We start from the raw sequence: 23,767 nt of genomic DNA on the forward strand, positions 1-23,767 counted from the left end.
CAAAGACCACAGTGCCCTGTCCATTCTGAGACACCTTCTCAGGTCAGAGCAAGGACCCCAAAACAAGGTGTAATATGGGGATGTCCCTTCAAAACCTAACCACTACTGCAGCCACTGGTTTCACCCCCGCAGAGTGAGACCCCGCTGGGATTCAGTCATGTCACCTGGAAAATGAGATCTCTGTTTAACACTTTCATAGTTTCAAGCCATTTCCAGCACAGAACAGACCATCACACTATTTGCAAATAGGAATCATATTCAGAGGTCCTTCTACTTCACCACACCAGAAAGAGCAGAGGGGATTATATTCTCAAAGTGATGCAAGGTCTTAGTGAAGAGCGTTAGGTAAAGGAAATGCTATATTGCTGCTCGCTTGGAAAATCACAGTCATACTGGCTATCATCTTTCAGGCATACAAAATTCATGTCTAGATGTATGCAGCAGACAGCTGAAAAAAAGTTCATAGACACTGAACAAATTCAGACCAGCAGTTCTTAACGAAGGGTGCACGGACAGCATAACCACCCGAGGTCATATATTTTTTTATAAGTTTTGATTTTTTCAATGTTTATTTTAAAAGAGAGAGAGAGAGAGAGAGAGAGAGAGAGAGAGTGTGTGTGTGTAGGGGAGGGGCAGAGAGGAAAAGAGAATCCCAAGCAGACTTCATGCTGTCAGCACAAAGCCTGACTTGGGGCTCGATCTCATGAAACGTGACATCAAGACCTGAGCTGAAATTAAGAGCTGGAAGCCTAACCTGACCCACCTAGACACCCCACCCACCCAAGGTCACACATTTTTACCTCCTTTGTTCCAAAGGACAAACGTGCACATTCTTAACCTTTTCTGCCACATTTGCTTTATTGGTAAAAAGTGAAGGAAGAAACTCATTCTTTGGCACAGTCTCAACCTACCAGATAAAGAGCAAAAGATAGTCAGCGATCCCAGAGTAAAGCATCAGCGTAGGGCATCCATAGGACTCCCACTCATGGAGGATCTGTGTCTCAACTCTGGCACCTCTGATAAGCACAGATGAAAGGCCTTCTCCTGCCCCCTGACGGACCCGGAATATTCCATTCTCTCCTGCCTACCTGGACTTTTGGCCTCTAGATACTGACCTGCCTACGGTCTCTCAACAACTACCCATTTCTTTCTGCCCAGAATAGCTGAGACCTTTGCTGACCGTCACACTCCACGACATGCTAAACCTTTTGACCACATCACAGGAAGCCAAGACAAAACCCCCAAATGGGGCAGACAGGCTGTCAAACAGGTTATCTGGTTGCTACCTGGCCCATCCTCCCCACCCCATGCATAAGCTATTTAAAAAGAATTTAGGTCCACCTTAAAATTTTAAAATAAAAATAACAAGAACTGAAGAGAAAGAAAACGGAAGTAGCACTTTTTGTGCACTTCTGTGTGGCAAGTACCGGCTAGAGGTTTTCCTCGTGCTGTTTCCCTTTCTCCATGAAGCAAACCGAGGTACTTTTTGTCCTCCTTCAACCCTAAGAGGAAACTGAGATTGAGAGGGATTAATTGGCTTGCCCAAATTCACCCAGCTGATGAATGAGAGAGCAAAGCTTCGGGTTAAGAATTATGTGGCCCCAGGCTTTACGTGTATTTGAATAGTTCAAACAAATATGTACCTACCCGGTGCTAGATTAGACAGATCGTATTTTCTTAGGAGCTCTATTAATATATATGCAAGGAATAAATGAATGACTGAATGAAGGAAACTATGAGCCACAGTTGCTTCAAACCACATATCACCTCCCCCATGACTACTACCATCCTCCCCCTCCTCCTGATCACTATCATAGATGGATTATAAATTGGTATCTGGGATATAGGTAATGTAATTTACTGAGAAACTACAATTCTGTGATTATCTTTTTACCTGCCCAATATTAATTCCCCCTTTTTGCTTTAGTAGTAAGAGAAACCCAATGTCATTCAGGTAGCAATGTGTCCAGCTCCAAGCCTAGTCCATCCAGGCTCCATTCTGCTAGGCATGACCATAATCCTGAGGGCTGGCCAATGATATACAAACAGAAGTATTATGTAGATCTTCTACAAATGTTGTTTAAAGAAGGCTAACTCAGGTATGTGGCATGTTCTTTTTACACACCCCTGTCTTCCTTCTTCCTGATAGAAGGAATGTAGACTGGACAACAGAGACTCCAGCAGCCAACTTGGACCATGGGGTGACCTTGAGAATGGAAATCAGGGCTAATGGAAGTGAAGTAAAAATATCAAAAGAGCTAGTGTCTTTGATGACTTCACAGGCTGACACAGTAGCCTAAGACTCCATATGTCTCCATTTATTTACAGAAGAGAATGAACCCCTTATGCATTTAAGCAACTGTTTTGTGTGTGTGTGTGTGTGTGTGTGTGTGAATTTTCTATTATTTCTATTATTTATCCGTGAAGAGATAAATACCATATTTTTTTTCTGTAGAGAGTGAAAACACTCTTCTTTCCCAAAAATAAGGATAAAGTAAAGCTAATACTTACAGGCCATTTCTCAGCCCTATTAGATACACTAAAGAAAAAAAGAAGAAAAGAAAAGAAAAGAAAAGAGCAGTTGATGTGAGAGGATGATGGAATTGTTCTTCCTAGAACCTAGAAACATTGTTCTGGAACTCGTCCTTCAATACAACACTAAAACAATGCTAGTCAAAGAGCCTTAGCATTCATCACGTCAAGAACAAGTGTGATCTTTTTTCCCCAGAACTCTTTAATTTTATGATACTTCTAGAGAATCCTTATCCAGTTTCAACCAAGGTCTGGTCAAAAAATGTTACCTCTACCATGATCTAGGTTCAATCAATTTTACTTTCATTCAGATTTCTAACATTAAAAAAATCAAGTCTTAAATCACAATGAGAGTCTATAGTTATAAGGATAGCTATAATAAAAAAAAGAAATTAAGAAGGAAATGAAGTGTTGGTGAAGAGGTAGAAAAATGAGCATCCTCATACATTACTGGTGGAATGGAAAATGGAGAAATCTGGCAGTTCCTCAGAAAGCTACATGCAGAATAACCATCTGACCCAGAAATTTTACTCCTAGGTATATTCCCACAAGAAATGAATGCAGAGACTCAAACAGATACTCATACTTCAATGTTGATTGCATTATTCACAATAGCCAAAAGGAAGAAACAACCCAACTGCTCATCTTGGGTCCATCAAAAGATGAATGGAAAAGCAAAATGCAGTATATGCCTACAATGCAGTATCATTTAGCCATAAAAAGGAAATTACGACACAGGCTACAACATGGATGCATCTTTTTTTTTTTTAAGTTTATTTATATTGAGAGAGAAAGCACACACACACGAGTAATCAGGGGAGGGGCAGAGAGAGAGAGGGAGAGAAAGAATCCCAAGTGGGCTCCTCACTGTCAGCACAGAGCCCGACACAGGGCTCAATCTCATAAACCGTGAGATCAGGACCTGAGCCAAGATGAAGAGTCAGACACTTAACCGACTGAGCCACTCAGGTGCCCCAACATGGATGAATCTTGAAAACATAATGCTAAGTAAAATAAGCCAGCCACAAAAGAACAAATGCTGTATGACCCTACTTACATGAGGTATCTAGAATAAACAAATTCATAGAGACAGAAAGCAGATTAGAGGTAACCAGGAGCTGGGGGAAGGGAGGTATGGGGAGTTATGGTTTAAAGGCTATGGAGTTTTCTGTTTGGGGAGATGGGTAAGTTTTGAAAATGAACAGTGGTAATGGTTCTTCAATACCATGAATGTAATTATCGCTAGTGAACTGTACTCTTCAAAATGGTTAAAATGGTAAGTTTTCTGCTATATATATTCTTTACTACAATTCACAAAAATTAATAATGTAATCTATCAAAAGCACTGACCTGTTTTTAGTGACTTACATAACGTGTGAATTACATCTCAACAAAGCTGTTTGTTGGTTTATTTTTTAAAAATCAAGTCTTATATATGCAACTGCAAAAGGCAATCAGGAAGTGAAGTACTATGGAAGGGATGTGAACTGCAGGTATGTTACCAGAGGCAGATACAATAGCAGAAGTTTCTGCCTTCTTCCCACCAAGCTGCTGTCTCAGCCCCCAGGGAGGAGGCGGCTGCCACCCAGCCTGCTGGCTCCACTCAGAGCAGCACCAGAAGAACCACAGCTGATTTTGCACCTCATCCCCTTTACTTAATTTCCTCCAAAGGGGCAAGGGCTCATCTGATTGGTGACAGACTGGAATATATTAAGCCATGTTTTAAGGGTGACTGTGTGAAAGATAGGTGATGAGTCATGCATAGAACAACATCAAATGCACTCCTTCCCTTTCTATGCCCAGGTGCAACTAGCATGCTTTGGCTTCAGGTAAGCACACCTGAACATTCAGGGTCTACATCCATCTTGCTGACTCTATTACTTGAGCTCTGTTGGACATATCCGGTCTTCCTCCCCCCATATATGTACACATACACCTGAACATGAAGATGCTGGTTCAGTCGCACTTCTGGGCTGCATTTTCCATCCACTATGCCAGAAGCTCTACATATTAGAGGTTAAAGTGTCATTTTCTAAAATAATGAGGTAGGTTTTCATTCTTCACTTAGCTAATACGCTTTTCATGTAGTGTCTATGAGTCAGAACCCCAGTGGCAACCAAGAGTGAGTTACTCTTTGAACCCTTAACAACAGGGATACCTGTTAGGAATTCAAATAATGAAGATTAATGTTAATTGTCCTAAGTGAAATAATGGCAGTGTGGTTACATAGGAGACTGTCAGGTCTCTTATGTGATCACACGGCATAATTGAGGAGGAAGCAGATGATGTCTACAATTCATTTACAAATGGCTCAGCAAAATAAACACATTAGAGACAGAGCAAGAGATACAAATGGAACAAAATGTTGAGGAATGTAGGTAAAGATAGGGTGTTCAGTATACCATTCCCTCAACTTTTTGGTTGTTTGTTTTTTTTTTTTTCAAAAATAATATGTAGGGAAAAATACCAAAACAAAAATTTAATGCTTTTGATCAATGACATAGAGTTCTCACCAGTATTTAAGAAAACACCAAAATCCAATATGAGCAACTGACATACGTAATACTAATAGACATAATTAATAACTGCCACTGACATAATTAATAAAACCAGTGGTTGAAATATATATGAAAAATTAACTGCATTTAACAGCCAAAAATTAAAATAAGACACCATTTTAATCCCCAAAACTTGGCAAAACTGACACAGACATTATACCGACATAGGACAGAATATAATACAGGTATCAAAAATATGTTTTCAGATAGTATTTATTGATATAGAAGATAGAATAATATATGAAAAGTAAATCGTACAAAGTAGATTTACAATTAAAAAACACACCGTAAAGTCTAAATAATGATACTATTTTTGAAACCCTTGAAATTATATCTGGAAAATGACTACAGATCGGGATCGATAATCAATCTGACCATAATCTTCTCTTGACAGATCAGTAAATAACCATTAAAAAATTAACAGTACAATATCTCCTACAAACTCAAAACGGAGAACCATGCAAATCGGGAAAATAATTGTTATTTTAAAAGGGAATATAGTTTCTCAAAATCATAAATTCACCTCTATAAACTAGAAGACAGAATATTTATGGACAACTTACACAGAACTATACACTGCAGCAGAGAGGAAAGAGAAGGGAAATAAACATTTCACACAATGAAAGCTAAGGGGAAAACCAACCTGAGATTTTAGCCATCAGCCCTCTTTTCTCATATGCCATTGAAAAGTCTCAGAAATTCTTTTTTTTGTTTGTTTGTTTTTGTTTTTTTTAATGTTTATTTTTGAGACAGAGAGAGACAGAGCATGAATGGGGGAGGGTCAGAGAGAGAGGGAGACACAGAATCCGAAGCAGGCTCCAGGCTCCGAGCTGTCAGCACAGAGCCCGATGTGGGGCTCAAACTCACGGACCGTGAGATCATGACCTGAGCCGAAGTCAGACGCTTAACCGACTGAGCCACCCAGGCGCCCCGAAAAGTCTCAGAAATTCTAACATGTAAATTCTAAGGCAAACTTACCAATGTGTCTCTTGTACTTAAAGAGCCTGACCGTTAATTTCTCTCAGTCCAAAGAAATAAAAACAAGTGAATTGAAAATAGACACATCTCACATACAGAATGACTCAAAATAATGTTTGTAGATACTCTGCCCTCAAGGAGGTGAAGCATAACTCCCTACTCCTTAAATGTGGGCTGTGCACGGTGACTTCTTTAAAGTTTATTTATTTTTGACAGAGAGAGAGAAAGAGCATGAGTCAGGAAGGGGGAGAGAGAGAGGGAGAGAGAGAATCCCAAGCTCCAATTCATGAGTGAGATCATGGCCTGAGCTGAAATCAAGAGTCAGATGATTAACCAACTGAGCCACCCAGGTGGCTCAAATCTCTTTAGAGGGAAGATTTACATATGTGAATATGTTTTTGTCCGATTATAAAAAATTACATTGTTCAAATTTCTGACTTCCCATTTCTCATATCACCAAAATTCTGGATAGTTACCCACTCATGGGTTAGAATGGGGCAAATTACTAAAGCATCTGGCTTCAGTTTTTCAACTGCAAAATGGTGCGAACACCATCTGCTTTAACTAAGGGTCATGAGGACTAATGGGGTTCACATTTGTTAATATGCCTAGCACAGAGAGAAGGCACCTGAAAATGATAATGATAGCATTATTATTACTAACAAAAACAGCTATCAGTATTTGCATTCATATGATGGAGCTGAGTTACAAATTAATCCCAAGCCAGGTGGTGATTTTCTCAGTGACCCAGATAAACAAGAGTTGCTACCACATTTAGGGGGGTGAGAACAATAACTAAAGGCAGGAGGGCAGAAAGGGGAGGACAAAATCTGATAGGGGAAGAGGAGGAGGAGGGGGAGGACTTATTACACAGCGTCACTGCCAAAAACAAGTCTGAAAGCTTTAAGACAAGGTGAAATCTGATCACTTTTTAGCCTTGGCTCCACTAGAATAATAAAAAGAAAGAAAGAAAAAAAAATACGCTCTGGTCTTTCTGGCACTCATTTCCCCAAAGTCTCCCAGAACAATCACATTAAGAGCCAAATAAACACCAAATCTGAACCTCTCCTTGGCCCAGAGGATGCCAAGTTCATGTTTCACTCCCCAAAGTTTTCTGGCATTGGCACATTCAAACCCAGACCTTCATCTTCCTTATTCGAGAAGAGGGGACAGAGGATGGGGATTTTTCCATTAAAAGAACCATGCAGTGTTGAAATACTGCGTACCACACATGTTGTGCACAGTACCTCTAACTCCCCCAATAATCCTAAGACGACACATCCGGATGAGGACCGGAGGCTCAGTGGGGGGAACAATTCACTCCACGTTCTTGCAGACAGTACACAGTGGAGACACTGAACCCAGGTCAGCCTGACTACAAGGATTTCCCTCTTTCCACTATGCCAGACACTTAATGCAAAGACTTCCTGCCAAAATCGATAGAGAAAGGGAACTAAATAAAATAGCTAATTCCTTCAAAACATTTCTCAGCACTGCACTGGAAGTTTTTCTGTGACCTTAGCCCAAACAATAATCCCATGGACTGTTGTCACTGTCCCAATTCTACAATCGAGAGAGCTCAGAGGGCTTACTTGATTCATCCTAATAGTGCACAGGCTGAAACAGAGAAGGGAGGAGGAGCTGAGAGACTCAGGAATGAACAGGAGAGATAGATGTAAGAAACAGGGGTTCCAGGGGCAGGGCAACCACCTCACAAGAGAAAGTCAATCCCTGGTGCCCAAGGTCCACAGACCCTGCTCTAGGAGAGGGAAACTGGACAGGAGATCTCTGAAGGTACTCATAAGTACGGGGCAAGGGTGGGGGAGGAAGTGAGAATTGCAAATTTGTAGTAATTAAAAGAGAATGACTCATGGGTGTCACAGTCAATTTTTAAAAAATGGCAGGGATAACTGGACAGCCAACAAATCATTTCTGAGCATTAACCTTTCTGCTTCCTGAGGGTTTCAGACTGTTGTGGGTGGGGACAGAAGCCCCCGAGAACATTCTGATGGGCCAAGAAGTTCTCCATTTGAAATTTACCAAGTCCTTTAACTGTTTTTAATACTTTCAATCCCTCACAGGTGTGAAGCACCTTAGTGTCATCTATCACTTTCATGTATATTCTGTTAAGCATTGTTGTCCAAAATTACCTAATCATATATAACCACCTGGGGCACTTGTTTAACATATAAATTCCCGGGGCGCCTGGGTGGCGCAGTCGGTTAAGCGTCCGACTTCAGCCAGGTCACGGTCTCGCGGTCCGTGAGTTCGAGCCCCGCGTCAGGCTCTGGGCTGATGGCTCGGAGCCTGGAGCCTGTTTCCGATTCTGTGTCTCCCTCTCTCTCTGCCCCTCCCCCATTCATGCTCTGTCTCTCTCTGTCCCAAAAATAAATAAAAAACGTTGAAAAAAAAAATTAAAAAAAAAAACAAAAACATATAAATTCCCAGGCATCCCAGGTGAGATATGCTTAAAACTGGAAGCCCTGGGGAACTGTGCTTTGGAAAAATGATTCAGCTGATTCCTATACTCAGGCTAGTTCGGAAAGACTGCTTTAACAGGATCCTCTCAACAAGTTTTCAAGGTAGGTATCCTGATCCCCATGTTAAACATAAGGAGAGTATGGTTCAAAGAAGGAAAGGACACGCCCAAGGTCACACAACTCCTGTCTGGCAGAATGTAGAACCACACATCACACTGTGACTCCACAGTGGGTATGCATGTCATCTAAATCTGAGCCAGAGTCAGCTTCAAGAAGTCCTCTCCTTGGGGTCTTAAATATGGCATCAGAGACCAGGAAAGGGAGTGTAGACTATCCAGCACCATCAAAAAGAACCAGGGAAGAAGTCAATGCCCTGGGTTGAATAACACTCAAGGAAAAAGAGGACAGCAAGGTTCTCCTCTATGCGTAGTTCTATTTTTGAGTCCCCAAATTTTGCAGGCCAATGGGGTATTTCCAACACCCCCACTATTAGCACTCTTTTAACTAATAGGTCCATTTGGCTAAAATGATGGAGATAATTCTTTCACTACTGCACAAAGGTAGGAAAAAAGCCTGAAGAAAGGTCCTTCCAGAAATAACTTCTGACAATTAATGTCACACCAAAAGAGGAATGCCCCAGATGAGATCTTAAAATCCACACACTGACATCCCCGCTGGTGACTGCAGTGTAACAGTGACTCAATTGTGCCTTCTGGGGGTAAAGTTCACACCAACCCCCAAGAGCCTGCTCCCCCAGACAGGGTTAAGTACCTGAGGTGTGCAAAGGATGAAGAATGATGTGCCTGCGAAACATGTCCTCTACTATCTCCTTTCTGGAAGCCCCTAATGCTGAACTCTTATCAACTCTCTATAAGAAAAGTTCTAAATCATACAAAGTGAGCTAGACAGGAAGAGCACACGAAAATGGCACTCGTAGTCCCAGCTTCTCTTGACTTTGAATAAAAAAGAAAATGGGGACGATTAGCCTTCCCTGAAGGAGCTAACTTTAAGATTCAACACCTGCCTCTCCCTAAATATATAGATATAGATATATAGATATAGATATAGTTTATCTATATATAGTTATATAGTATATATATATGTATCTATATATATTTAGTATATATATATACAGTATATATATATTTATCTATATATATTCAGTATATATTTATCTATATATATTTAGTACATACAGATTTATCTATATATATTTAGTATATATTTATCTATATATAGCTTATATAGTATATATATAATATAAATATAATATATACACTATATTATATAGTATATATAATATATATAGTGTATATATATATGTATATATATAATATATATATATAATATAGACACACACACACACAATATATATACATAGTTTATCTGTCCTCGGGGAATGATCCCCTTCCTCACAGATTTGTTGAACATAAATTATCTAAATTATTTTCAAGGTAAGAAAACCCATCCCCGACCCTGCCCTACTGCCCCTCCGTATGTATCTCCTGAAATCTGAGGCCAGGATGACAATAGACTTGCATACTTTGTGATTTCATGTCCAACCTGTCTCTGTTAAATACACACACACACACACACACACACACACACACACACACACTGTTAATTACAGCAGGCTGCTACTTTACACTATTTTTTAAATTGTCTCTGCCATGTAGCACATACTTATTTATAATATTCAGAATTTACCGAAAAATATTGTGACTTCAACATACAGACCTCTACATTCTGCAGTGATTCAGGTATATTACTATAAAAAGCAACACACCCATCCAGTTAAAATCAGCTTCCTTGAAAAACATATCTTTTGCCTCAATTTTAGGGGCTATCCAGTTAAAATCAACTTCCTTGAAAAACAGATCTCTTGCCTTCATTTTAGGAGCCAAAAAAAATATTTTTCTTTTATTCACCATGTAAAAAGTACCTTTAGAAAAACAGTCACATTTCATGACGAACTGTTCATGTCTCCTTCAAATGTGTCCAATTTTAATGAATGGTCTTCACCTTGGATACCAACATTCCAGGCTGCATGGGAACAATGGTGTTTGGGCATGTGCAGTGGACGTGGAAGATGGATTCAAGATGTTTCAAGTATGTAAAATCACATGCAGATGTACAAATAGTACGTCCAGTCAAAGCGAGTTAAGAAAGCAATATATATACAGACACCCGAGAATGGATGAGCGCAAATAAAATCCAACTTGTAATTAACATACCGTGCTGTGACACCTGTTGCCTTCCACGATAAGAAGTCTGGGAGATCAAAGAAATGTCCCGCCTTATCCCAGCAAGTCTCTCTTAAGTTCTGCCAAATTAAATACATACTAGAATCAATTATGGGCTTTTTTTCTACCCCACCCCTCTTTCAATAATGTTTCAAATTTTTCAAAACACAAGCATAGCCAACAATGTCCAAGAAAACATCTGTTAAGGGGCTGGGGGCCAGGGGGCAGGGATGGTAGAAAACTAGTACCTATAAAGGAAAGAAAAATTGGCAATTATTGATCCTTCCCCAAATGGCCATCATCTCCCTTTTATCCCCTTGGCCAACCCAGAGGGAGAAGATGCACACTCTGTGGGGGTATGCAATCTATCTTCCTCATTAAGGGCCACAGGATACACTTCAAGGCATCCAGTAAGATTTCAAAGCTGAACAGTTTTAAGTTGGGAAGAAAACCACCCTAAGAAACTACCCCATGGAAGAGAATGTGTCCTGCCATGTAAAATTCTCCCCACACCAACAGGTTCCAAAGGTAATAAAAAAGTTGGTCCCTGCCTTCAAAGAACTTCCAGTCTAAGCCAATGAGAATGGCACAGAACCAAGGTATTCTTACAAGATACCTCAACATTTGTTTCTTCCAGTCTCTTCCACAGTGCCAATGTGGTCAGAATTTTTCTTGCCACTGGGCTTTTTCTTTCCTCTGCCACTTCTGTCTGGAATTCCTCAACTACCCCCCTGTGGCTTCCCAGGACCCAAGTCGCCTGCCCCTTTGGTTAACCCTATCCACCCTTCCTTGGAGAAGCCTTCCAGGATCTCCTACTCAGGGTGGGTCTGACTCTCCTACAACCCATACCATCCCACAATTATTTGCATGCTATCTTTCTTTCCCACCAGATTATAAGCTCTACAATGTCAAAGAGCCTAGTCCCTTTCATGCGCTATAATATATCCCACAACCTTATCCTCTCCTCCCCCTATCTAGGACTGGACAGTTAGCTATGAGGTAGAAACCACCTGCTTCCAATCTGCTTATTACACACTTAACTGGACCAGGGATGGACATGTGACCTAACTGAGCCAATCAGATTCCTTCTCCCATGAATTTAGACTCAGGATCCAAACGGAGTCATTTCACTTCTGCCTATGAATAGAACTGGAGGGGAGATAAACTTGGAAACTTGAAGTGGCCCTTTTCTGCCAAGTACCTAGAGAAGCAGAACTTCACAAAGAGAAGAGTAAAGCAGACAGAAGCGGTAGCAAGAAAGGTTTCCTACCATCCAGGCAACTCTCCAAGTCCTGGTTTCAATTATTTCCTTCCCAAGTGGCTACAACTAAAAGGAATGTATCATAAGCATACAGGGCTCTTGGGGGAACCAGGGGACCACGATGAAGAAGTTCCCAAAGAGATGTATTCCACTGTCCGCTAGAGGGTGACACACAGTGGACGCTCAATAAATATTTGTTGAACAACTAGACAAACTGCTCATTTTTACCTTCCAATCTCTGTCATGTGAGTAATGCTTCAGAGTTTAGAAGTGGATTCCGCATGCGTTATCTCCTTAGAATGAGGGAAAGTTCTGAGTATTATTACGACTACTTTACAGACATATTACTGGCCTTTATCTACCTTTGCCCTCAAATTCTCTGAGTTCCTACTTCTCCTTCCCTATCACTACTATATGGACTATCTGTGCACAACAGAGAAACTGAGTATAATCCCAGGTACAGGGTCGCATTAAAATGACAGTAACATCAAAAGGATTCAGATGTAAATGGCAGCATGAAGCCAATTTCCTATTACTGTTGTTGTCTATTTGTTTTAAATTCCAAAGCACTGGGGTGAAAGCTTACATTTAGGAAGGGCTAAGCTCTTTGAATGCCCATACACGTTAACAGTAAACAAAGTGAAACTTAAAGCTGACCGAATGTGCCTAACACCGCTGTGCCTTAGTAGTATCTTCATACCCTGATAGGTCACAGTCAGAAAATGGTAGTCTGAAACTGTGTGAGTCAAACGACTTGGATGCCTTCGGGGCAGTCCCCAAAATCTCTTTCCATGTGCTTTGTGGTTTCAGTGATCAGTTTCTAGGGAGAAAGAGAAAACGCAGCCTCCTTCTATGGGCTCCAGAAATCCAAGGCCAGTCACCAGAAATGAACCACTAAACCACGGCAGCAACACCCAGTGCTTCAAGCCAAAGCCGAACAATGTTCCTAAACTCCAAAAACAACTGCTTCTGTTAGATCTCGTATACGGTCATTAAAGACTCTGCATAATGAGAGCTTTCAGCCTGGAGCCACAGGGACATCCAGTGTGGACAATGGGACCCAAGCAAATGTCTCCAAGAGAACTTGAAGCTTCTTGCCAAAAAAAGAGACGCTGCAGGCAGGAGGCAGGAGGCATGAGGCAGCCAGGGAACATCATTTCTTCTCTAAACCATGCCAGCTTCATCTACCAAAGCCACAGACCCCAGTCCAACCTCTCTCTATAGGATGAGAAGCCAGAAGCATCTAATTAGAGGTATGAGGTATCCTTAAGAATAGGCATGGTCTTGGAGGAACAGAGACCAGCAGTCCCCGCTTCCTCTACAAAAGCAGTCTGGAGATTAGCCAGAAAACAGAAGGCAAGGGCACCTGGGTGGCTCAGTCGGTTAAGGGTCCAACTCTTGATTTCGGCTCAGGGCACGATCTCACAGTTGGTGAGATGGAACCCAGCGTTGGGCTCTGTGCTGACAGGGCAGAGCCTGCTTGAGATTGTCTGCCTCACTCTCTCTCTCTCTCTCTCTCTCAAAATAAATAAATTTAAACAACAACAACAACAAAGAGAAGAGGGCAGAGTTTGCCAGGATGAGAGGGAATGTCTCCTAAAGCCTGATCTCTTACTTTGAGATGCTGGCAGACTATCTGTGACGATCTCATGCTGTTTTTATGTTGAGCTACATGATTCACAAGTGCTTTGTCATCAAATGCCAGATGGGCCAAGAGCATGTAGCCCCATGGATGGATTTTTAATCCAGTTCTGTGGGAAAATCTCTCTTTCCATCCCACTCTCCAGTACATGGTCCCAGCTGAGGGCCTCAATCTTACTGAATTACTTCTATTTTTGTAACCATTGGGCCTGCATGAAGACACCGTGATTGCACTCCTATATTTGTCCACAGCTCACAAACAGCCCCCGCATGCCTCATCTCATGTGATTCTCAGGGCGGTTCAGAGGTGTGTAGGCGAATATACGGCAGTCTCATACTAAGGATGTACAAACAGTTTCAGACAGGACTTACGCCAAAGTGACATGGGACTTCTAGCTCTAAACTGAGTGCTCCTTTCTTCTACTATGTCACAGTCACCACTCTGAGGCTCCCAGACCCATCAGAGATGTGGGGTTTGGCCTTTGGGGAGATTCATAATGGAAGCTATAGCCATTCTTTACAGAAGAAAAAAACAAAAGCCCTTTCCAACACATTTCTGTACACAATTTAAAATTTTTCAAGGGTGCCTGGGTGGCTCAATCAGTTAAGCAACTGACTTTGGCTCAGGTCATGATCTCCCAGTTCAGGAGTTCAAGCCCCGCATCGGGCTTTGCGCCATCAGCAGATAGATCCTCTGTGCCCCCAACTCTCTGCCCCTCCCCCCCCTCAAAAATAAACATTAAAAAAATAAAAATTTTCAGAGAGGTCACTTCCAATCCCAAGCAGCTCACTTAACTTCCTAGTAACACCTTCCACGCACAGATGGTGTACCAGAAACAGAGAGCACAGAGCAGGCCCTCAACACATACCAACTTCAGCCCTATCTCATCATGTGACAGCTGAAGCCAGTTCACACTCAAAGCTCTCTGTGCTGAACGAGTTCAGCCTATCCTCCAGTTACCAAGCAACTAACAAAAATGAGTCTTTTCAAGAAAGAAAAGAAATCAGCTGTGATCTGGGGTATAGGACTTGGCCCTAAAGGCTTCTGCGTTCCAATAACGATCCTTTTGAGCTCAGCAATCCCCCAGGCGTGAAAGCAACCAAAGAGAACAACTTTTTCCTTTTTTTAATCACCTATAACTTCATGAAACCACAGCATTTCTTGGGGGGAAGTTACAACTCAAAGCGTACACAGTGGCGGGGCTCAGCAGAGGGTGGAGGCAGAGCCATACATCCAAGATTCAGAGCTAGGCAGCAGCCGCCCTGACAGCCTCAGGGCATAGAGATGGGAATTTCTCCCATGCCCTCTCTCTGTGATGTCCAGGGAGGCAGCGAGGTATCCCCTGGATGCTCGATGTTGAAAGAACTAATAGGGGACACAAAGCAGGTCCCTCAGCGTATGTCAGGAGACATCAGGGCCTAGAAGCGGCATGAGAAGGTAGAGATGAGCAACTCAAAAGTATTTTGTTGTTAATTGCACAAGGATTCTGTCTAGGCTATCTGCTGTGTGCAGTGGAAAAAAAACAAAAAAACAAAAAAACAAAAAGGGAGATTCCCCTTTTTATGATAAAGATATGAGGCTGACTCACCAAACCTGGGTATCAGGCTCATTACATTATTGTCATACATCGTCTTATTAATTACCTTTTCCATTGCACACATCTTCCTCTAGCTCTGCTCTAATTTTCTTTTGAAAGGTCTTGATTTGAAATTTCTTTCTACCTTCTGAAGATTCCCCACCCAGTAAATGATCCTTCCTGAAGAGCCCAAGCACTCATGATGTTGTTTTCTAGCATAACTACCCATGAGAAAGCAACATCTTATCCTCCTTCTACCTTCACGACTCCAAATTAGGGCACAGGCTGATAGGCCAGAGAAGAAAGAGAAAATGTAATCCTCAGTGTCATTCGTAAGAGAAAAGTGATGCTGAAAACATGGAGTGGGTCATAATCCCCAGCCAGAAACCTCCCAGAATGAATGAAACAATTGTGTGTTTCAACCTCCCGTCCACAAAGAAAAAGACCAAACACCGGACCTATTTCAAGTCAGACAGGCAGATATGCTGAGATGTTTGTGCTACTAGAGGCATCTTGCTAAAAACCGAAAACTTACCATTACATTCCCTTGTTTAAAATGGTCCGACAGCTCCTCCTGGCCTCGAATCACACTGAACTCCTTGGCATGGCTCTCAGGACACTCAACACCCTGGCTCCAACCTGGCCATTATGATGATGAATCCTTCTGGGCTCATCTCCTAGCATGCTCTACCCGGTACTCACCTCATTGCCTTCACTTTGCCCAAATGCATTATGCTCCTCTCCATTTCCAGGCCTCTACTTTGATTGACTTCCCCACCTTCTCCCACAACCAAATTTCTACTTTTGATCCATATGCAACTCAAGTGTCACCCTTTCAGCGAATCCCTCCAGTCCCTCGTCGTAGCCCAGTTATATATACACATGCCTAAATCCACCTCAAAATGACAAACTCTCAGAGGGCAAAAGCCAGCTCATACATGGAAAAAAGAAATGCAAAAAGTTTCAGAAGGTATAAAGAAATTTCAAATCAAGACCTTTCAAAAGAAAATTAGAGCAGAGCTAGAGGAAGATGTGCGCAAAGGAAAAGGTAATTAATAAGATGATGTATGACAATAACGTAATGAGCCTGATACCCAGGTTTGGTGAGTCAGCCTCATAACTTTATCATAATATTTTGTGTGTGGCCATATATTTGCCTCTAATGAGTAATCACAGACAAGGCTCAGAGGAGGGAAAAGGCTTTGGGGTTAGGGTTGCCAGAAAAGCTTCATGGGGAAGAGATTTGAGCGGAAGCCTAGAGGTCAAGTAGACTAAGTATCTGTGCCACTACTGAGAACGAAACCCAAGGAACGAAAGTCTGAATTGGCCGGACTGTCCCCATTAGAGAAGGATTTATTTAACTGTACCATCAGAGAATTTACTTGTGAAACAAAATAAATCCATTGTATAATTTCAACTATTTCATTCTTAAGAACTAGATTTATATGCATCCTCCCCCACCATCTCTCCTAAGGCTCAACTACTGTACAAAAAGGCAAACTTAACAACCCACACTAGTGTTGATTTCCCAACCATTAAAAAACATTCTCATTTTCATGAAAACTGATCATATTTAGTAAAGCTGACTTTGCCAGGGATGTGACACCACCACACGCATTAGGAAGACAAGGCTGTGGAATATGGGCTCTAAGAACATCAGGCAGACCTGAGTGTGATTATTGGCCTCGCCACTTCCCAGCTGTGTAGCTTTAGGCAAATTAATTCTCTAAGTCCCAGTTTCCCCAAGTGCCGTATTACTAGCATCTATCTCCAAACATGTTGTGAGAAACAAATGAAATAATGTAGAGTGCCTGAGAAGTCGACAAGTTTCATTCTAATTACTGCCACAGAGTTCCATGTTTTTGAAAACACTCTGACATGCATGATCTCATATGCTCTGTATAATTCTGCAGGGCAGGGAAGGCAAGAAATTATCAACCTCACCTTGAAAGTTGAGAAACTAAAACCCAGAAAGGGAGCACACTGTCCTAAGGTCACACACAGATAAGTGTAAGACAAACTAAAATGGAGATCTCTAATGACCAGCCCAGTGCTAGCTCAGGTGCCCACCTCCCTAAAGCATTCATAAAATGCAAAAGCACCAGGAGGAGAGACGCTACGGTGATAGAGAACACAATTCCTTGTGGGTGGTATTGTCTACAGGAGGGAGCGAAGGAGGGAGTCCTAATATGAAGAGAAGGCTTTGGAATGGGTAAGAAGGTGTTGGAAGAGACATGAAAGAAAGCAGAAGATCTGGACAAGTGAAGAGGTGAGGAAGCCTTGCCTAATACCTCATTCTCCTGGATCCCTTCATGACCACCTCGTTGCTTTTCCATCTTGAGTACCTTTTCCTTAGTTGCCCTTTAAGCGTGGATACTCCCCAGAGTTCCTCCCTCACCCAAATGCTCTTCTTACTACTCACATGCTGCCTGGGCAATCTCAATTACTCCTACCATTCCAACTAACTTACAAATTGAATGACTGATTTGCCAAATCTCAAACCCCATGCTCTCCTCTGAGACATGGCTTCTGGATGTTCCATTGCACCTCTAATGCAACATGTGCAAGAAAGAATCTGTTATTTTTCCCAAAATGTTTTCCTCCCCCTTGATTTGTCAGTTGATACACTTACCCAAATGGGCATCTTCCACTTCTCCTTCTCTCTCATTGCATACATCCAATCATCCATATCATTTAAACTCCCAATTAATTCATGATGAGGTCTCCACCTCTTATTAGTATTAGGGTTCTCCAGACAAAGAGAACCAAAAGGATATATTTATTTATTTATACACACACACACCCCAACCAAAAGGAACAAAAAAAAAAAGGAACACCATTCATTCAAAATAATGTTTTACCAAATGTCTGGGCACTTTGATGCCCAGTCAAGTGGACACATAAAATTAACCATCAGACTACCTCGTATCATCATTATCCTTTTTCAGTCCATCACACTCCATTGCCCAGATTACTGCTATCATACCTATGGCATACTCTAGAAGTTGCCACAATTCTTCCCTTCCCTGTATTAATGCCCTTTGCAATATAGCCCTGCAGCTCTTCTCATCACGAGGTGAATCTGTTTCTACACCACTTCACTTGGTCTTGCCTTACAATTTGCTTTGACCACTGGAATGGAGCAAAGGTGCCACTGGGCTACTTCTGAACATGGGCTTCAAAACACCTTGCTTTTGTCTTCTTGGAATATACTGCTGCCAGGTGAGGCAGCTCAGCCCGGCCTGCTGGACAACGAGAGAACACAAGGACATTTGGCCAAACATTATTTTGAGTGTATCTGAGAGGGTGTTTCCGGACGAAATTAACATTGGAACCGGTCAACTGAGTAAAGCAGATTGCCCTCCCCAATGTGGCCTCATCCACTCAGTTGAAGACCTCAGTAGATCAAAAAGGCTGAGTAAGAGGGAACTTCTCCTACTTGAACCACCTGTGCCAAGGCTCCAGCCATGCTGAAGAGCTGAGCAAAGCCAAGATCAGGAAACCCTACCCCAGAAATCTACTCTACTCTTGAATCAAGAGTCGAGACCAGAAAAATCATTTATCTTAGCTCATCCCAAATCAGCAACCTGCATAATTATGGAGTAAATAAATGGTTAGTTTTATCCTCCATTAAATTTTGAGGTGGTTTGTTTCCACCCTAATGCTTTCAAATCCTACCCCCTTTCAATTCCACCACCTACACAGCCAATTAGAATACAATAGTCTATGTATGGGGCACCTGGGTGACTCAGTCAGTTGAGCACCCAACTTTTGATTTCAGCTCAGGTCATGACCTCAGGGTTGTGGGATTGAGCCCCACACCTGGCTCCGCGCTAAGCACGGAGGCTGCTTATGACTCTCTCTCTTTCATGGGGCACCTGGGTGGCTCAGTTGGCTAAGCATCAGACTTCGGCTCAGGTCATGAATTGCAGTTGAGTTCGAGCCCCATGTCAGGCTCTGTGCTGATAGCTTGGAGCCTGGAGGCTGCTTCAGATTCTGTGTCTCCCTTTCTCCCTGATTCTCCCTGCCTCACGCTGTCTCTCTCTTTCAAAAATAAACAAACATTAAAAAAAAAAATTCTCTTTCTCCCTCTGTCCCTCTCCCCCACTCATGCTCTCTGTAAAATAAAAATTTTTAATAAAAAAAAGAATAGCCTATTTAACATGTACATTTAACTATATAAATAACATATTCATTCATTCATTCAATAAGTATTTATATGGTATCGTCTACATGTCAAGTACTGTGCCCAATGCTAGGAAAGGAGCAAACAATAAGAGCTACCACCGACAGGGAGCTTTCAATCTAATATACTTGTGTCCTTCAAAGTTTTCTACTACCTTTGGAGTTAAAAATAAATTCATTAACATGGCATATACAACCCACGTCTTACCAGCTTCATCTCTGATCACTCTGAGATACTATATTAGAATCACCCACATATACTGTGCTTTTTCTTACCATTATATCTTCATTCATAGTGTAGCCTATCTGGAATACCCACCCCTCTTCAACCTGGCCAACATGGACTCATCATTTAGGACTCAACTCAGATAGTATCCACTCCGCAAAATCTTCTGATTCCCCGAAGCTGAGTAAGGTGCTCCCAGGCTATGCCCTCTTAGTACCCTGTGAATATGCCTATCATGGCTCTTCCCATCCTATCCATTCATGTGTTTGTCTCCCTCACTACACTGAAAGCTCTAAGGGGGAAGGGAGGGGGACTATGTTTTTTTCAATCTCTCTATTCCTAGGTCCTAGGATAGTATCTGATACATGGATGATGAATAACGTTAGCAGAATGGATGAAAAAATACATGAGCAGAGATGCACAAACTAAATAGGAGTTTGTGGAAATGGGAAAAAGGAATGAATGGATAAATGAATGAGGTTGTGAATAAGAACTGTCCCAGTTTCTCTTTCCTCATTCAAGTTAATGGCTTTTCACCATCCGACTTAGGAGCAGAGACATTCTAGCCAAGCCAGAATGCCAGGAAGATAAATTTCTCTTCTTGGGGTGAGCAGGTCTTTGGAGAAGTTTCATTTTAATTGGAAAATGGATTCATTCACTTCCTGGCTTGGACTCCTGGGTCAGTGCAACACCATGTTGAATGGCTGCCAAGCATCATTGGAAAGGGGGCTGAGACCGGAACAGCGCTCCGTCAAAAGTCCAGTGCACCAGGACACCTGAGGACAAGCTGGTAACAGGTCCAGGCTGGCTGACAGGAATGCCCCCTCCTCTTTCTTCCCCAAATTTCCTTCAACCCAAACTTTACCTATCCCCAAACCATAAAGGGCAGTGTGCTTTACCATTCCATTTGGCATTTCTTTGGGCTTTATTCGGTCATATATATCCTTCCTGTTACAGAGTGCCACTGTCATTTCCTACAGGGCACAGACGAGGTCCACAACAGAGAAATCCCTTCACAACTCAACTAGTAGAAAAAGAGCACAACTTCATAGCCTCTTTCTTATAGTGGATGCTGAATAGCTCAACACCACAGAAAACATCCCTTCCAAAGAACATCTCTTGCATCTTTGGTGAAGGGTTGTTGGAGAGGGCCCTGGACACTCTCTGATTTTGTGACCCGGATCCAGCTCCCTCTTTAGCCTCACCTCTCAACACCTTCACCTCTCAGCACCCCCACCACCCCTGATTCTCCAAATGGACTGATGCATTGGCAGTTCTAAAAATTGCAATATGCTGTTCTACACGGAGGTGCCCCTGAACATTCTGCCGCCTCTTCCCACAAGCCAGACAGCAGGGGTGCAGATCCTGGCTCTAATACTTCATAGCCATGGGGCTTTGGGAAAGCTAAATACTCTTCACTTCCACTCCCTTGTCCCATAATAATTAGAGTGAACAGTAACACCACCTCCACCATAAACTTGATGAGGGAACAAATGAGCCAATGTCTGTGAAGTGCTTAAAGCATCTGGCACATAGTAAGTACTTCCTAAATGACTGTTCTCATTATTAGAATGTCAACAGCACGACCCGTATCCATCTTCAGTAAGGAGCAGGAACTTCAGGGACTGACACATCTTGGTTCAAACTTTGGTTCTTCTACCAAAACTTGTGTTACTTCTGGCCAAGAGTCACCTAATATCTATGGGTCTCATGTTCATCTACAGCAATGTTTAACTCTAGTACTGTCAGTAGGATTCAACTCCGTGAGTTTATACATATTAATGTGCTCATCCTGGCACATCCCCAGTAACTATTTGTTTCTTCTACATTCCTTACTCTTCTCAAATTATGTGGGAGCCTGTCTCTCCAACAAGACTATTTGCTCCTTTAAGGGGAGGCCTATTGTTTACTCAGCTGTATCCCTACAGTGCACATGAGATAATTATTTCTCAAATGAAGTATTTATTGGCCATGCTACAATCTGTCCATCAGCCCTGGTTTGTGGTCAGGTGTGCTAGGACCCTGCATGAAAAGTCAGGCGTATGCTGGATCTGATCCTCACATTGCTTATTGAGTAGGTGAAGCAAAGGGTCTGCATGTGAACCCTCAGCAGGTGTATAAATAGTATAGAATAATTCAAGTTTGACAATGCCTGTTACAAACTAAGGATGCTGCATAGTCATGATAGAAAGAGACGGCTGTGGGCAAGCAGCCAAGGGAAAGGTGTTATGTGGGAGGAGTGTCTGACCTCAGTGTGGAGGGAAGGCAAAGATCACGGGAGATGGGGGAGGACGGTGGTCCAGCCAGCACAACTGGCTGAGAAAAGTTCAGGAGAAGCATCAGCTATATATATATCCCTGGCCATGGAAAAGGAATCCTGAGAAGTTTAGCCTGAGTGATGTATGTTGAAGTACAGTAAAAAGAAATCTGAATTTGTATTACACACTCAGGTCAGGGGAGAATGGGAGCTACCATCAGTCCTGGGTGGGGGTGGTTTGTGAATACAGTTTTAGAAAGATTAGGACAGAACGCCATGTGGGAAGTCTGGAGGAGAGAGGAGACAAGAGGACCACTTTGCCATTTCTGAGACAGAGCAGGAGAAAGCACAAGAAAAGGAAGGAAGGAAGGAAGGAAGGAAGGAAGGAAGGAAGGAAGGAAGGAAGGAAGATGAAGGCAAAAGAGAAGATGAACAAGAAAAAAAAAAACCAGGAAAGATTAAGTAGAAGAGGAAGGAAAAAAAAAATAAAGACAGAAGCAAAAGGACAGAGAGGGGAGATGGAATGAAGTAAACACATGGGAACACATGAGAAATGAATACAATGAGAAAGCCAGAACAAAAAGAAAAATGAAAAAGATGTGTGGAAAACAACAGCAGGACCATGGCAATGTCCCCGACGAGACACACCATGGAGAAGGAAGGGCAGAAGCCAGAGCCTGCTCTCGGTCTGCACACTGTCTCTCCTCTGGGCGAATGAAGTCATGGGTGATGTCACCGCCTCTGAGTCACACACCCACCAAGGGAGAGGTGGAAAGAGCCCCTGCCTGGTGTTCAGTCCCACCCTCCTGGACATGAGGGGTTAATTCACGCCTCATCCTCTGGGGCGCTGTCTAGTCTGGTCCTGATGTGACAGAAATGAGGACACTTCTCCTCTGCCGAGGGAGGACACTGCAGCCATGTGAGCATTGGGTTCTACCTCCAGGCCCTTGAGATGGAAGAGTCAGAAAAGGTGGGGCAGATAGTTTCCAGCTTTTCTCTGACCGTGGCTGGGGTACATGGGATCTATCCATGTGCAGAAGGGAAACTCCCATCATGAATAGCATTGAATAAACAGAAGGGACTCAAAAGGTGCTTTCTGATGGACTCCCTGAACTGCCTTCCCATGTACTGTACTTGTAGCCCCAGGAGACCTTTCCTCCTACCGTCCTCTATCCTCCTTTCCACCTCTCCAGCATCAGTCCACCTACCCGACCTACCTGCTGCAAACCGCCCACTAAGTGCTTACCTACAGCCTCTCCACCATCAGCCTCAGCTTACACACCACCTCCTCCTGACTCACCTCCCCTAAGGGGGGTGTACTTTCATAGGGACCCAAATTCCATCCAACTTAAAGTGCACTGTGACTCTATTTCTGCCCCTCCTCTCCCTTTGCTAGAAAATGAGCAGCTTAAGGACAGGGACTCTAATGTTTACTGCTGTATTTCCAGCACTTCACAAAGTACCTGGAATAAAGTCCATTTTCAATAAATGTCTGCTGAATGAACGAATGTCTCTGTTTGATTCTGGTGGGAACAGATTAGCACACCCCGTTCTTAGACTTCTAAAATGTGTACTCATTTGGGGAGCCTGGATGGCTCAATCAGTTAAGCATCCAACTCTTGATTTCAGCTCAGCTCATGATCTCACAATTCACAAGATCAAGCCCCACCTTGAGCTCCATGCTCACAGCATGGAGAGACTGCTTGGGATTCTCCCTCTCTCTTTCTCTCTCTCTCTCCCTCCTTCGCTCCCTCTCTCCCTCTCTCTCTCTCAAAATAAAAAAACTTAAAAAAAATTAAGAAAATAAAAAATAAACTAAAATGTGTACT

The 23,767-nt window shown here is 42.5% G+C and overlaps 1 protein-coding gene across 7 annotated transcripts in view; it reads right to left on the reverse strand.

Annotated features, from left to right (window-relative positions):
- The window catches only part of FGGY (FGGY carbohydrate kinase domain containing), a 419,663-nt gene that overhangs the window by 339,473 nt on the left and 56,423 nt on the right, over positions 1-23,767 (reverse strand). For all 7 annotated transcript variants that reach the window (XM_049617075.1, XM_049617074.1, XM_049617072.1 and 4 more), the window contains one exon: positions 10,783-10,871. In XM_049617075.1, coding sequence (XP_049473032.1) covers positions 10,783-10,871 — 89 coding nt within the window. The remainder of the gene's footprint in view (positions 1-10,782; positions 10,872-23,767) is intronic.

The sequence above is a fragment of the Panthera uncia genome (genome assembly GCF_023721935.1).
Source record: "Panthera uncia isolate 11264 chromosome C1 unlocalized genomic scaffold, Puncia_PCG_1.0 HiC_scaffold_4, whole genome shotgun sequence".
Classification (NCBI taxonomy): domain Eukaryota; kingdom Metazoa; phylum Chordata; class Mammalia; order Carnivora; family Felidae; genus Panthera; species Panthera uncia.